The 16,733-nt window shown below is 33.7% G+C and overlaps 2 protein-coding genes across 2 annotated transcripts in view; one reads left to right on the top strand and one right to left on the bottom strand.

The window, feature by feature from the left end:
- Positions 1-819: 819 nt before the first annotated feature.
- Positions 820-4,887, top strand: LOC126737127 (uncharacterized). Its single transcript, XM_050441875.1, has 8 exons — positions 820-1,053; positions 3,401-3,546; positions 3,595-3,768; positions 3,823-3,893; positions 3,950-4,120; positions 4,167-4,316; positions 4,372-4,509; positions 4,570-4,887. Exons 1-8 carry the CDS (start codon positions 919-921, stop codon positions 4,866-4,868), a joined length of 1,284 nt encoding a protein of 427 aa, XP_050297832.1. The 5' UTR covers positions 820-918; the 3' UTR covers positions 4,869-4,887.
- A 4,174-nt stretch (positions 4,888-9,061) lies between these two features.
- LOC126737126 (adenylosuccinate lyase) overlaps positions 9,062-16,733 on the bottom strand; it is a 28,619-nt gene continuing 20,947 nt past the window's right edge. The window contains exons 2-6 of the mRNA XM_050441874.1: positions 14,105-14,400; positions 13,727-14,052; positions 9,746-9,947; positions 9,478-9,691; positions 9,062-9,416 (exon numbers count right to left, since the gene is read on the bottom strand). Of these exons, the coding sequence (XP_050297831.1) occupies positions 9,150-9,416; positions 9,478-9,691; positions 9,746-9,947; positions 13,727-14,052; positions 14,105-14,400 (1,305 nt within the window). The 3' untranslated portion in view covers positions 9,062-9,149. The remainder of the gene's footprint in view (positions 9,417-9,477; positions 9,692-9,745; positions 9,948-13,726; positions 14,053-14,104; positions 14,401-16,733) is intronic.

Genomic DNA, 16,733 nt, shown 5'->3' with positions numbered 1-16,733 from the left:
AAGCCAAAAGAAATCCATGAACAAATTGTTAAGGCAACTGAAAGAGATGAGCTTGAAGAAGAAGACAAGAAAAGTATTTTAAGGAGACTGAAGGATGAGTGGCAATGTATTATGAAGCTGATTGAAATTGTATATTAAATTGTTTTATCAGACTTTAATTATGTATGTAAATCGAATACATTTTAGGTAATATGTGCATTATGTTATGGATTTTTTTACGAACCAGCTAGCTTGTCAGCCAACTTAGCCAAACATAACCTAGAACAAGTTGGAGTATTTTTTTTAGCTTTCGTAGGTTATTTGTTAATCAACATAATATTTGTAGCAGCTCATTTATTAAAAGACAAAATCCCTTACAGGTAAAAGTTAGATCTTAAGAACTAAGACATTAATTTTGTAATTTTGAATTCTTTTCTGTTTTAGGATCTCTGCCATGTTTTCTATAATAGGTGCCCTAATGTTTTTTATCTCAGGAATTTTGCTAATAGAAAATAAAAAAGACAAATTTCAAGGACCTTACTATGGTAGTAACGACTTAAGATATTACCACTTGGTCAGTTATGTTATTGCAGCATCTGTTTTATCATTTTTCAATGCTGCCATTTTTGCCATGGATGGATTTTACACTTATAAGCAAAAGAAAGATTTTTAGGTTTTAGTATTAGAGATTCGATATAAGTTGTATATGTATACTTAGCACAATTTTGTTTGCTCTTATCAGGCCCGTCCAAAGATGTAAATATAATTTAATAAATAAAATATTATGCATCCTGATCCTATTATTCAATTTATCGAATATACCTTAATAATTACGTCAAATCGAACTTCAACAGACATGACATTTTGTTTTAAATAAAAAAATACTAATTTTATAAATAAAGTACAGCAGTACATTTTAAAATTTATGATTAGAAGTAGATGTACGCTGACTACGAAGATACAGTACTCCCAGTGAGAAGTAAATTTCGAATACCGAGCAAATGTCAAACTCGAATCTTTTTTGTACAAGAGAAGACTCATAAGTCTCTCTATGTATTAAAATGGGTGGAACTGGTAAGTAGGGTTTAGTTCAAACAAATCTTGCCCAAGATCAATAATCAAAAATATTTCAAAATAATTTATTTCATTGATTAATTAATTATTTAAATAATTTTTGTGAAATGTCAATTTTGTTTTTATTTTTTTGGAAAAATTAGAGAAAATCCACCACTAGATCTTAGTGAGGATTATGCTGGCTAATTCGAAAATAAATGTTAAAATGATAATAATCTTGATAATGGTAATTATGTTATCTGGGGGTAACCGAGCGATTGCCAATTCCAAGTAGCTGAACCATCTTTTACAGCCAGGACATTGTTTAATAAAATGTTACCGCATAATACTAAAATATATAATGTATTAAACTTAAATTATATTAGTGAAGAAAATAAGTTTTCGAAGATTGCAGCCATTTGTCTTAGAGAGCAGAATGAATGTATATCACAGAAAATTCATCGTCATCATATAAATAGGAGACTTTGTAGTAATATTAGTTCGAATTATCTAACAATAAAAAGTTTCCTTAATCCTATCCCTTGGAATGTACACGAAAATGTGTAATTGATAAAAGGTGTGTAAGAATTAACAAGATTATAAACTATTTTATACAAGCCATTTAGAGAGATGAGGATTCTTCTAAATTTTAGTGATTGAATACTACATTGTGATAACAAAATAATTGAAAATGTCCATTTTGGAAAAAAATATTAAAATAAAGAACTAATGATGAAGAGACATATTGTGTAGAGAGGGATAGCCGAGAATGTCCATTGTACATCTATTTCCCAAAGTTTCTCTATTTTCTAAAGTCCCATATATGATGAAAATTTGCAGGAAAAGCTTCAATTAGTGTTTTTTTTAGGCATTATTAAAAGCAGTAGTCCATTCCTACTAATGTTTGGAATATATTTGAATGTTGTATATCGAGGCATTTATACCAAGCCATATAAAAATAAAAGTAAGCAGTTTGTTCTTTAAAGACTAAAAAATAAAAAGTATATTACAAAACGAGAACGTTTGTTAGATCTATAAAAATTTGAAACCAATGTTGTATCATTTAGTTATTTGATTGAAAATGTCAAAATATACTCATTAAAATAAACGTTTTCTAAAAAGAGATGAACGTCTGATATATTTATAAAAATTAAAGTAATTAAAACTGTAGTATGTCCTATAAATTCAAAAAAATAATTAAACATTTTTTAAGAATAGATGCGAGTCTAAAAGAGAAATAATTTGCCAAATTCTCTGTATCAATTAACCTCAGAAAGACTGATTTTGTGCTATTCACTAGAACGAAAAAACATCGCATCGTCCCTAATATATCCTATCCCTATTATCAGGGCCTATCAGGTCCTCACTAAGTTTAGCATATATCTTGGTGTGACTCTAGAGAACAAATCAAATTGATCCTCTTATATCATAAAGAGAATACAGAAATTTCATAATTGGTAGAACTTGGGAGTTCTCCCCCAGATTAGTTACGCGGATCAAGTATAACCCTGGCCGTATAAATAATCAGCAGCATCATCAAACTGACAAAATGGAGTATATTTGCTAATATTGTAGAGAGGCACGTTCTTCCACTCTCTAGATGTAACCCGTCCCTTACATCAAAACTAGTGCAGCAATCTCCTCTCCAATGTAGTCCCCGCACCCTTGTGGAAACTTCCACCAAAAACAGGTTAGCAAATGGATCAAGAGATAAGCATAGCAAGGATAATTGAACAATTGATAATAGCCAAGAGGATCGCTGCTCTTAAACATCGAAGAGTTAATCAAAATACACTCATGCATTATTTAAAAAGGGGGAGGGAGATGAAACCCACGACTGTCCAATGTATCTGAGGATCTTCTCAGCTACATGGACAAATCGGAAGCAATTCGGAAATTATCTCAGACCAGAAGGAAACTACGCCTGGTAACAGATATCCTTACTAGTCACTGTCAAATAAATAATCCTCTGTTCAAATTGAATCTAAGTAGAAGTCCACTAAACCATGAAGTTGAGACAATGAAGCAGATACCTTGCAATTGTTTTGCTCTTTCGTCAACAGGCTGTAGAATTCTTGGTGTATCCCACATGTTACAGATGAGTTCAATGGGTTTTCTCAAGTCTTAGAAAAAGTAGTTTTGGAAAAAAAAACGACTTTTTAATTCAGAGATAAATCTGATAGTACTGGAGTAATGAAAGAAGAACTTTTTGTCATATGGTGCTTTTTTGCTCCAGTGAGTTTAAATCATTCAGACATAATTTTGAAACAAAACTTTGAAAGATCCGAGCGTTTACTTTACCCACCTCCACTGCACATCTTATACTGTTCCAACTAGTAAGTACTATCTCCTATTTTAATTATTTTAGGTTTTAGGCCTCCTTTGCTTTACCTTTGGAATTTTAGTAGCAACCACTACAACCCTCCCAAATTGGTCAAAAGCTCTGCCAATAGTCCTTAATATTTTTACCATAGTTATAGTAGGAGGTGAAGCAATATATCCCTATTTTGATAGGTATTAAAATATTAACATGTAAATTCTTGTTAATTTATACATTTGTAGATCTCTAAGCATCCGCCAGCAAGTTATATGCACCGCATTTAACATCATTGTGCATGCAACAATTACAGCACTCATGCATAAATTCCACAACTGGCATGAACTAGCTCAAACTGTTATGTACTTAAACGGCTTCGCAACTATACTGTTTTTTGTAGATGTGGTTTGTAGAATGATGTAAGTAGATGATGCCAGTGAACGACTTTTATATGAACTATAATATATTTCTAGCATATGCTCATATCTCAGCCAAATTGTTAGAGTCCAATCAATGGTAGATGTTGCAGTAAGCACTATTTTTCGTATGAACACCATATTTGACCTGATCAAATTCGATGTTAAAATTTGAGTTTTTTAGCCCAAACCAGCAACAACCAGTCAAATTCAGCAACCCCATCGCCGGGAAAATATAGATCTTCCAGGTCATGTCTAACATCTACTCCTATAACTTATGGTGGAACATTTCCGTTAGGAAAGGATCAGCCACCATTCAGAAGTCCACCATCTGAGGGATCTAATCTTGAAAAAGGTAACGAATTTCCTAATAAAAACAACTGTTTATTCCCATTTATCAGGTGGCCGGAGTCGTTCAGCTCAGACTGCGCAATATACTGGCGATTTTAAAATACTTTCGCCCATGGAATTTAGTTCTTATTCGATTGATAAAATACCAGATACCCGACTTAGTCAGAACTATTACTCACGTTTCAATAAGGAAGAAAAAGGTTGGTTTATTGTATATCTTCCTACAGTATGTCAATAATTGATGTTTTATTTTAGAAACAAATACTATGCCTCCATTTTACTTAGAGGAAGAACGCAGAAAAAAGATGCTTGTGACTTGCTCGATGCCAGGTTCTAGTAGAAAATCCGAATCCCGAAAGCAAGCCACCATGTCTACCCCTATTACTTATGGTGGTCAGTTAATCAAGTATTACAAATATAACTCAGATAATATTCTTTCAATATCTGAAACAGGAACATTCGCAGTCAATAAAGAAATAGTTCCAGCAACTCCTGAGGGTACATCTGCCATCTCTCCCAAAAGCTCCCCTAGAGGCAAGAAGGTCATCAAGTCCGAAGGCAGCTCCCCAAGAAGAATCGATTATCAATTATTTTTCCAAAATAGTCGTTTGGATCAAATATCCGAAGAAAAACTATCGCAAAAACGATCGTCTGAGAGTTGTTTGACAAGCACGACACATCTGCCTGGAAGTATTGTAGAAGAAATTGAGTATGCGCCGAAAAAAAATAAAAATAATTACGAATTAATATAGAATATATTTTAAAAAATTACTCACGTTGATAATTGAATGGTACCGGGGAATAACAACAATAGTTCAAGGTAATAAGGCTAGTATTAAGACTTACCTTGTTACAAAGTAGAATTTTGAAAAAATAAGTCGTAAAGAATATTTTCCCTAAACAGTGGGTTTAATATTAAAAAATAAGTTTATAAAATAAACTAAATAAAATGTTTAACTCGGGACTCGTGCTGTACTTTTCCCTGCTTTAAGCGTCTATTGGCCAGAAGGCATCATTGATGCCTTCTGGTTGATCTAGAGCTTAAAAACTGTTGATAAAACGTCTTGGCTGCTGCTCTCTCAAGAAATGTAGTTAGATCCTGGAAATCTCTTCATTTAGCTCTTTTGATGGGCATTGGCCCCTGGTAAGGTTTTCTCAATATTTCCTCCTATTTTTTCTGTCGATCTTCTTGTTTTTTTTTTTAGATTCTTCCGAATTAACTTATCAAATTTATACCTAGATTATAGGCCCATATAAGTCGATTCGTGAATAGTGACTCAGTTTACGAAACTTGAGCATCCTGATTATTGGTCGGGTTCGAAAGGTGTACTTTGTTCGATAAAGCGATGATAAAAACGTACTCCAATCGTGAAAATCAAAATTTTTGTCACAATCAATGAATTCAAATGGTGTAGGTTTGTAAAACGTGCAATTCCATCCTCAACCAATCGGACACGATAACTAAACGAGGCATTATTAAGCCTCGACTCTGCTTTATTTTTTCGAGGACGTCTACGCATGATAAGATAAGCGTTTTGTGCATTAGTTTTTCGTAGTTCATCAAATTCACGAAGGATTCTACGGCGATCAGGTTCAGAAACAACACTAAAATAGCGAGAACGTTCACGAAAACAATTAGATCCAAGTTCGTGGTTAGTCGCGCGTATATATAATATCATTATCAAAATGCCCCCAAAATAAACAGAAAGCTTAATTAAGCCAAAAAATGCCGTTTTTTCCCTGGACTCTTTAATTGATTATATAGGAATAAACATTTTTAAATATGAGGATTTTTTATTTTTGCTCAAACGTTAAACTTTGCTTAAGCCTCTAAAAAATTTGCATTGGACCAGAGGGAATAAATTCCACCAATGTTTAAATATTTCGACATTTAAATATCCCTAATACGTTTTTGGTGAAACGTTCATAGAATGTGTGGTATTAATTGATAGTTGTTTGAAAACATATTTTATAGAAAATCAGAAAATGTGAATTAATTTTGACTTGATTTGATAAACGAAATCAGCCATAAATTCAAGTAATTAGAGCATTCCATGCTCTTTGCCAAATCTATCCAATGGACATCCAAATGTTTCTTCTTTTTTGAAATATTAATTATTATCCAGTGGATATCCAAGGGATGTCTGTAGGATTATACAAATGTTACAAACTTTGCCGGCCATATGACCATTAAATAAAATTATCCACTGGACAGATAATTTATTGATGCAGAGGGATATGTAGTATAGAAAGTTCAATTTATAGTAGCTCTTCCTTATCTATAATATATCCAAATAACTACGAAACACTAAAAGGACGGAGGTCCAATAACATACATTTTGCTGAAAAAAGTTGCGAAACAGGTAATTTAAACGGTACTACCTTGGTTCTCGTTGTAAAGACATTCATTAGAATGTCCGATGTCGAATGGCTTGCTTTTTATTATTATTTGTCCAATAACTTCCTAAATTCCTTTGATTAAAGCTATGAGATTCATAATTTCGTAAATTCATAAGACGTCCAATATAGTTATGTTATTATAATAACGATACATTTTTTGACAAGAGATGGACGTCGAATAAAGCTAAAATAATAAGAGTCTAATGGCTTTTCACTCTTTCAATCCATGGGCTTGACATTTACCTAAATCCATAGTATGTCCTGTAATGTGTGTATAAAAATATAAGTCGAATGGCTTTTCATTATTCATTAGTTCAATGGTTTTTAATATTTTGTAAGCTGTGGGATTAAGAAGCACTTTCGACCAGTAATGGATGTCTGATATACCTATGAAAAGATGACGAGTCAAATGGCTTCTCAAAATCTATTCATTACACTCAGATAAGCTGTCTTTTGGATTGTACGAAATTATCAACTGGAAAATGTCCATGGACCTTTCATGGAATACGACTTTTCATGGTTACGAATAGTTGGAGTAGCTGGATAATGTTTAATATTTGTCCCATGTAAATAATGAAAAAACGTTTATCGGGATACTCCGTTAGAGAGAAAGCAGAAAAAGTAAAGGTGGTCTACCGATCTACCGACACGTGTTTCTGCTTTTTGGCTTCTTTAGGTCTCTGGTTGATTATGGTGACACTGTATACAATAATTATTTGCTGTCACACGTAAAAAAGAATGATACAAAAGGTACAAAATACCTGTCTAAGACTTTCTTTTAATATAAATTTTAGAGAACACATTACACCACATATGAATAGAGTAAATATTTAAATATGTAAAACCGGAGAAAACTTCATATGTATAATTTTATTTACCGCATTATAAATAATAATAAGCCTACCTATTTAAGAAATATTTTAAGGCCTGCCAGTCATATTCGCAACACTAGGTTTAATCACAAATTTGTAATCCCTCAGCATCATACGGCATCATTTCAACGCTCATTCTCTTTTGTTGTTGCGTACTTGTGGAACCAACTGCTGGATCAAAACACGTAGCAAAAAGAGTTTCTCAAAGCATGTCAGATTAAAGTTACTCTATGAACAAGGTTCTCAAGCTTAGGAAATCAAACATGTCATTAATAATTCAACAGACAACAGCGTCATATCATATTATATTATAATAATCTTTTTTTTTCTCGCTTTTCCCGCGGCCAGGCTGTCCTTACTGTGGACCCTCGCTTCTGCCTCCCTAATTGCTAATTTTTTGTTTTTTTTTATAACTTAACATTATATTTCATGAATTATATTCAAAAAGAAACATGCGGGATCACAAACAGGAGCGAACAAACAATTTATGTAATCAGCTTTAATACCTTCAGTTTTGGAGAAAAAATAGGTACAGCATCGACAATAAGGAAGCATATGCTAACTGTGTGGCATTAACCTAAGCCAATATAGTTTCAAAAAAAGAAAGTTAGATCGAAGAATTAAAAGGCAAAAGGACAAGTTTGTCGGAATACTCAGTAAGGCAAGAAGCAGAAAAAGTAAAGGTGGAACCTGGCAGCATGTGTTCTCCTCGAAATTTTCCCTCTAAACTCGAAGGTACTGGAGTTGATTACACAAATTAGTTGTTCGCTCCTATTCGTGATCCCTCATGTTTTTTTTTCCGCTCTCTTTCTTTTGGTTTTTGATTGCCTTACCCTGAGAAAGCCAAAAAGCAGAAACACGTATCGGCAGGCACCACCTTTACTTCTTCTGCTTCCTGTCTCAGTGCGTATCCCGATAAAATTGTCTTTTTTCCGTTTAATTCTCCGACCTAGCTTCCTTTCTTTGAATATATAAATAACATTAGATGTTATGTATAAAATGTAGGATATTTTTCCTAAAACATTTACCAACGAACAAATTTTTTCGACAGACATTTTTAAATTATACTATACTTGTCCCCTTGGTTCTGTTCGACTCTAAATATTGCTTTCCAGTTTCGCCAATGATTTTTTAATTCGAACTAATTAGCAAAAATGTTTCTTACCTGGCATTTGTCCAGTTGCCCTTCTTTCATCTCAATTAAGCTCTGCATTCTGATTTTCCTTTATTTCAAAGATGCTGCGAATCCTCGTGAAATTAATTTGTCAAAGTCGTTTTTTGGATTAGTTACTACTGGAATTTTGGAAATAAATTTGTGATAAAGAAAGAATCTTTCTAAATGTTTAAATGTGAAACTCTATAATCATTTATCTTAATATCATATAGCCGGATTAAACATTAAACCGTAGGTACTAGGAAATCAAATCGTTTAAAAAATATAAAAATGTAAGCATTCACTTTAAACAATTAACCTAAAATTTTATAAAGTAATTATAAAATCTTTAGAATTTTATAAATAGCGCAAAAATTTGTAAAATGCATTTTACCGCATAGTTACCACTACAATATAAATTTTTTCATGTATTTTTCCTCTTCTTTGCAGAGCCAATTTTTTTTTTTGCAAAATAGGAAACTAATAAAATCTAATTATGGAAAAAATATAATAAAAAATAAACAGATTAGTAATATATTTTTTGACCACATAATTTTAATACACTTTTTCTTTCAAAACGTTTTAAAGTATATGTAAATATAAAACATCTATATATTTAAGCTAACAGGTTTGTTAATTTCCTCCAAGTTATACAGCTCCAAAACAGGTTTGACCTCGCTTTCTAAAAACTCAGTAACTTGCTCAGGTGCTCTTCCGATATAAGTGGAAGGATCTAATAATGAGTCCAGTTCTTTAACTATAGGAGCAAAATAAGAGTCCGCCCTCACACGTTCCAACAGATCATTTTCTTTACCGTGGATTTTCACTTGGTTGCCAGCTTCTTGGGATAAAACTCGAATTTTCTCGTGGCAAACCTTAAAAATACAGAAAAAAAATAATTTATAAGGAAAATCGTTTAATTGTCCACTGCCTTACCTGCCTATCACCTCCCTTTTTCACCATCGCCATAATGATATTTTCAGCAGACATAAACGGCAATTCTTGATTAATTCGGCGTTCAATAACCTTCGGATAAACTACTAAACCTTGAGTTATGTTCGTTAACGTTATAAGGGCGGCATCGGCACTCAAGAATGCTTCGGCCAAGGTTATTCTTCGGTTGGCCGAGTCGTCCAAAGTACGTTCCAGCCTAAACCAAGAAATGTGTACGCATCTTTCAAAAATAACTACCTAAAACACTTACCATTGAACAGCATGTGTATTAGCGGCATTACTAAACAAGGCCATTAAATGTCTAGCTAAAGCACAACACCTTTCAGATCTCATTGGGTTTCGTTTATATGGCATAGCTGAGCTACCAATTTGACTTTTCTCAAATGGCTCTTCGATTTCTTTCATATTGGCTAAGAGACGTAAGTCTGAACACATTTTATGTATAGAGGACCCTGAATAAAATAAATTTTTTAGTTTGTTATCAGGAGAATCAAAATAATATCAAACATGTATTTAGTATAAGAAATGTCGACCATAAAAATAAATACAGGGTGACCCACTGTACATACTTATGTGAAGTACAAGGCATACCTGGGGTATGCCGAAATGGATATTTAAATTGATCAGTTCGGATTTATTACTAAGATACGGGGTAATTTTCGTATTTTGGTAAGAACTTATTCACCCTGTAGTTTCTAAAAGGTTTTGCTGATTTTTTTAATTTTTTGTATACAAACATCTTTCGGGTAAAAAGTACAAAAGTTCAGTAACAAAATTTCAAAGTCAGATTTAGCGAATTCACAAAATAAATTCTCACAATTCACCCTGAAATTTGAGATCGGAATTGAATTTTTTTGAGTTTTTTTTTAAACTACATACATTTACATATTATGTTGAATGGCACACCAAAGGTTATGTACAACAGAAGATCTTTAGATGGTACACACGTCTTTTTAGCGATGTGTGTATTAAAGCTATACCTAAAAATATTTAGTGCTTGGCCTTTTAAACAAATCAAAACTAGAGGAAAGTCGCCTAATATGGGGATAGTCCCTAATATAGGGTAGTTCAATTTTGAGCTAGAACTAGTTGCGACATTTATTATATGCATTACGTACCAACCACGAAGATGCGCCAGAAGCGCTTATTCCCTCCTTGAAGCAAAGACGTAGTTCGTTTTGACGTTTAAGGTTAAGTTTGTTTGAAAAATAAAGTTTTTTTGCCGGTTGTAGATTTGGATATTTTAAGCGACTTAAAGGTAAGTTTTAAACTTTTAATATTACTATTCTTTATTACATTTTGCGTAGTTTATGAAAATGAATATGATTTTTAAAAAAACATCTTAATTTTTGTAAAAAGTCGCCCCTTCCAAAAATCTAATTTGCTCCTAATTTGGGGTACCCAATATTAGGAGATAATTATTTACTTTTTGATTAATACCAAATATTTTATTTTAGATGCCTAAAAAAAGGAAAGTTTGGGACAAGCAGCAAATGATTTCAGCAATTTTAGCTGTCAGACAAGGTCAAATGGGTTACAAAAAGAGTGCGAGAACCCACGATGTGCCCCAAACGATCTTGGAAAAGTACGTAAAAATGGAAGGCAATCCTGAAGATATTGTGAATTCTTCTCTGGGACACTTTGATTGGACTTGAATTCTTCACTGTCTTTTCACAAGAAATGGAATCGCTGCTCGCAAAGCACTGCTTAGAAATGGAAAGAAATTTTTTTGGTATTACACAAAAAGATGTGTGCAGATTGGCATATAGCTTATGCAAAGCTAATAATATAATAAAAAGTCCATTTAGCGTCGCCAAAGAATCTGCTGGGAAGAAATGGTTTCTGTCAAGACACAAAGAATTATCATTACGAACTCCTCAAGGAATATCATATGCACGAATTAAATCCTTCACTAGAGAAAATGTTGCAGCATTTTTTAATTTGTATGAGCCACTTTGTGGAATGGCTTCGCCATTTTATTAATCTGACAAAGCCTAGCTCTGATGATCCAGTGGTTTTAATACTTGACGGCCATTATTCCCACACAAAAAATTTGGAGGTCATAACTGTGGCGCGAGAAAATTATGTTCACATAATATGCCTTCCACCACATTCAACTCATTGGATGCAACCATTGGACGTTGCTTTTATGTCTCCGTTTAAAACGTACTACACACAGGAAATTACAAACTGGCTAAGGTTGAATCCCGGACGTGTAGTAACAGGCTATCAGATAGGAGAACTTTTTGGGAAAGCCTACATAAAAGCGGCCACCATGGACACGGCCATCAGCGGCTTTAGAAAAACTGGAATGTTCCCTCCTGACAGACACATATTTAAAGAACATGACTTTGTGGCAGAAGTGCAGGATATGCCTGGTGAAGAACTAGTAGAAGCAGAAACAGTTCAGGAAGAAAATATAGAAATAGAAACAATAGAGGATGAATTAGATAAGAACGAGCCAAAAGAAAAAAGCCCTGAGAGACGGATTACCCCAGAGAGACAGATTACTGCTTTGAAACAGGTTACTCCTGCAAATTTAATGCCTGTTCCAACTACTTCACAAGATATTATTAAAAAAAAGAGTACAAGAAGTGGTAAAGCTGCGGTTATAACTAGCACGCCCTACAAAGAAGAATTGGAAAGCAGCATGGAAAAAAGAAAACTTGAAGGTAATTTTCTTCACAGTACATAAATAAAACTTTATATACTGTGAAGTGTGTGGATGGCTTCTAAAGGCCTGCGAAACAGGTGTAGCCCGTTTTATTACATGTTGTGAGACCGTGACTTTGTGTTTTTCTTTGTTTTTCGTCAATTTCATAAAAGATATGCCAATGAAAGCGGGGCTTAATGTTTTAAAAACACGCCGGATAAGTGTCAACGCGTTAAAATCTATAAAATGTTTACAAAATGCATACCACCGATTTCTCTATATTTTTGTGCACGCTTTTGTTTAAATCGAGCGGTGAATCAATTGAGGGCTTGCTTTAATATCGTCACAATAATAATTTATCCGATTTATTAATTAAGTTTTAGTTTCGATTGGAACACTGTATATTTTTTGTTTTAGATGCCCCCATAAAAAATAGTCGACTGGATTAAAGTCTGCCGACCTAGCTGGCCAAGGATGTGAACCGCCGCGTCCAATCCATCAATCAGCAAGTTGTTGATCAAGATCATGTCTTGAATATCAATTCCATAATACGCGGCTGCCCCATCGTGTTGGAAGTATATGCCTTTTAAATTTACTCTTCAAACAAGCCCGGTAAAATATTTTGAAGAAAGTTTAAATACACAGCAGCCGTTAGTCGTTCGGGGAAAAAAATGTGGTCCAATTAAACGATCATTTATTAGGCCGCACCAAACATTCACCGAAAACTTCCGTTGAGCATTAGCCTAAATGGGGATTTTTATTGGCTCATACATGAAAGTTTCTTGAAGTAAAGACTCCGTCCCTTGTGAATTGGGTTTCATCAGTAAAAAGCGGTCTTAAAATACTTGTTCGGTTATTTGTCTAGGCAAGTGGTCACCTTCTTCTAATCTTTGTACCTCTTGTGCATGGAAAGGGTATAAATTTTAATTTTTTATGATTTTCCATACTCGTGACTATGGTACCGTTAATTGAGAAAAAATTTGCCTAGTGCTTGTGATGGGATCTTTTCGAAACGTTTGGTGATTCAGAATTCTTCGATCCGGAAATCACAATACATAAACACGATATCTGCATATTCAACATTGAACTTTTTTTGTGTAACCAAATAAAAAAATCAGTTAGAAGAGACGGTAATTTGAATTTATTAGTATGAGAGATCGTTTTGATTTAAAGGCCAAGCAGTAAACATTTTTATTATTAACGCTTACATCGCAAGATTTCTTTGCTACATAACCTTTGGTATGCCGCTCAACATAGTGGCATATTTTTCTTCAGAAATATATGCAGTTTTTAAGTCAAAAAAACTGAATTCTGATATACAGGGTATGTCACAATTAAAGGGCCCCTTTTGTGAATTGGCTGAATCCGGCCCTAAAACTTCGCTACTTTTTAAGCGTCAAAAAGTGTATATGCCCGAAAGGGTTTGTATTTTGGCTAAGCCGTTTAGGAACTATAGAGTAAACAAGTTTTTATTAAAATACGAAAATTTAAATATCCTTAAAAACCTTATGCATGCCTTATACTCCACATAAGTATGTACAGTGGGTCGCAAATCACCCCTGTATAAACCCTATTTACCTAAAGATGATAAAACTGAAACGACTTCCACATCGACCTTTCTACTATATGTCTGGCCAGTGACAGGATACACCTTATTAAAACCGCACAGCTCAGACACTCTCTTATCCAATGCTTTAACCTTTTCAGTATTTCCGTTAAAAATTTGTAAAAAGGAGGCTTGAGTTCCTGTAGTACCCTTAGCACCTCTAAACCTCAGATCGTCCTTGGCTCTTCGCAACGCTCTTTCATCCATCAGCAGGTCGAAAAGCCACAAGGTAGCTCTTTTACCTATTGTCGTTAGCTGAGCTGGTTGCAAGTGGGTAAAACCCAAAGCTGGAACAGATCTTAACAGTGTGTTAAATAATTTTACAATAAAATAGGTAACCACACTCTTACTTATATTCATCGCAGAATTTTGCCAAATTTCCTATTACTGCAGCAACTCTGCTCTGTAGCATCTCCAAGCCGTCCCGAAGGATGATAAGGTCAGTGTTGTCGCCAACAAAACATGACGTGGCTCCGGCGTGGATAATAGGAGCGGCTAAGGGGCAAAGCTTAGCATACACGTGAACGTGAGCCATAACGTCATGTCTCGTAAGTTTTTCTTCCTCTGCGGCCGCTTTAAAATCAATATCGTAGATGTGCGCTTCCATTTCTTTAATCTGGGCATCTGTAATGTTGAAGCCTAATTCCTGCAAAACAAGATAAACGTGGAATGTTATTTTCTATACCGTAAATCTATAATTCAAGTTTCTTAGTAAATTATATAAAAAATATTTAATGTATTTATTGGAGGATTAAAATATTGTATTTGCAAGGAAAGTTTCACTATAGTTTTGATGTTTTAGTTTTAATTTGTCATTAGTGTTTGTAGGTCGCTAGAAGTGGTGTCAATTTGAACAGATAGCACCCTCTATATTTCTGCCCCTGTATAAAATTTAAAAATTTCCAAAAACCCGTCAACTTTATTTTTAAAGGAGACATTTTTTAGGTTAGTTTACAATCGAATTGCAGCAGCCCCCTGGCGGGGGCAGACATAACCTCTAAAATCATAAATGGAAAGGGGGGTTGGTTGATACCTCCCTTTTCAAGTCTTTTAATTACCGTTTCAAAGATACCACATACTTTATCTTTTTGTTATTACTTTATAAGAAACAAATTAAAACCGTAAAGATTTTTATTTGTTTAAGTAATAGCTATTGTAATGAAATAGAACATAAAGAAGTAATAAAAGATAACTTAGTTTATTAAATGTTCAAAAGTTGTCTGTCATTCTTTGCCAAACAGTAATAAAGTCTCCTTTTTAATATTTTGAAAAAGTTCTGCCTGGATTTCTCTACACGCAGCTGTGATTGTTCTTTTTAAATCTTCCAAATTACTAGGTTGAGTTTTAAAAACAACTGATTTTAAATGCCCCCATAAAAAAAATCTAAAAGTGATAAATCGGGTGATCGTGGCGGCCATTCAATTGCTCTCCGTCGACCAATCCATCTGCCAGGAAATCTATCATTTAACCATTTTCTAACCGGAAGAAAATAGTGTGGTAGAGCTCCATCTTGTTGGAGTGTATTAAATTTTCTTTCAAAATCATATTACCCGCTGCATCAGTTTGATTTTCTAAGCTAGATGTTATTAAGGGGTCTAATGCATCTTCCAGCAGATTAAGGTAGAGTTCACCGGTTAGATTTTCTTCAATAAATAATCAAATTCCTATAATAGAATTTCGAAAGAAAAAATGAACTTAGCCTAGGACTCAAATTGATTTTTTTCTTTTAAATATTTTCCACCGATTTGCTTGGCAGTCAGATTTGGGCCCAAGAAATGGAATTAGATTTTCAGGCATTTTTTTAATTTAATTTTTCAATAATAAGATATTGAGGGGCGCTAAAAACAAACCATTTTAGCGGTCACAAAACCAATTTTTACAGTTTTGTCCAAGAAAATGCTCACTGCTTTTCAACAACCAACATATGTGAGATTATTACGAAAGAAGGTAAATAAACTTTCGAGAAACTCACCAATTAAGCAATTTATAGGTGCTCCAACGACCAGTAGGTCTATGTAACTGTTCCTTAATTTTATTATGGTTCAAGTTAGTTCCGCCACTGTAATCTTTCCGGCTCGTTAGCAAAACCCGCGAATCTCAATAAATGACAATAAATTGTACAAAATTACGGAATAATCATGGCAGAGCACCTCTGAAACTGCGGTAATAAATATGTAAAATAATATCGGTTTAGAAAGACACGTTATGATCGACCAACTTGACTCTTGGGTTTTTTCCCCGGTACTGTCATAACGAATCGTTTACCACCGAGTACTGAAACGGTATTTTATTGAAACACATGGTTGTCAAAATATTTTGTACGTAAATTAATCGGCTGTTTGAACTAATGTTACAGCAACTAATATTGAGCCTGAAAACAGAGAAGTGGTTTTTAGATACGTAAATAAGGAAGAGAGGGTTTAAAAGAATTATCATTCCAAGGTATAGAAAGTGATTTTGATCTTAGTATTTTTCCAGACTTTAGGTCATCAAAGTAAATTTATTTATGGCTCTTCCAGGCAACTGAAGGCAGTTTTCTCATCCTTTGGGTGCTTAAAATCAATTTGCTTTTCTTCCAGACAGTTAAAGTCTATTTTTATCTCGTTTTAGACGAATACTGTCAATTTTTCGTCTTTTTTCAAGCACTTTATTCTTTTCTAAAAAAAAATTTCCATAAATTTTATATATAAACAAAGTGACAATTTAAAAACTTGAAATGAACATATATGAGGAACGAAAAACTGAGTAAAAAAAACGCTGAAGGCAGTTTCTATAAAACGAACGGGGAACAAAAACAAGCATCTGATATCATATTATAATAAAGAATGACTTTATTTTGAAAAAAGTTAATGGACAATATATTCATAATCTCCTTGTTGAATGCAGGCTTATGCCTGTAAGACAACAGATGATGTAGTTATACGTATTTGACCCCTGTTTTGTTGTATCTGTTCAGCAGCTGAATACGCTCCAATAAAT

Source organism: Anthonomus grandis, chromosome 6, assembly GCF_022605725.1.
Source record: "Anthonomus grandis grandis chromosome 6, icAntGran1.3, whole genome shotgun sequence".
Lineage (NCBI taxonomy): Eukaryota > Metazoa > Arthropoda > Insecta > Coleoptera > Curculionidae > Anthonomus > Anthonomus grandis.
Note: the sequence above shows the minus strand (reverse complement) of the source record. Positions and strands in the feature narration are given on the sequence as shown.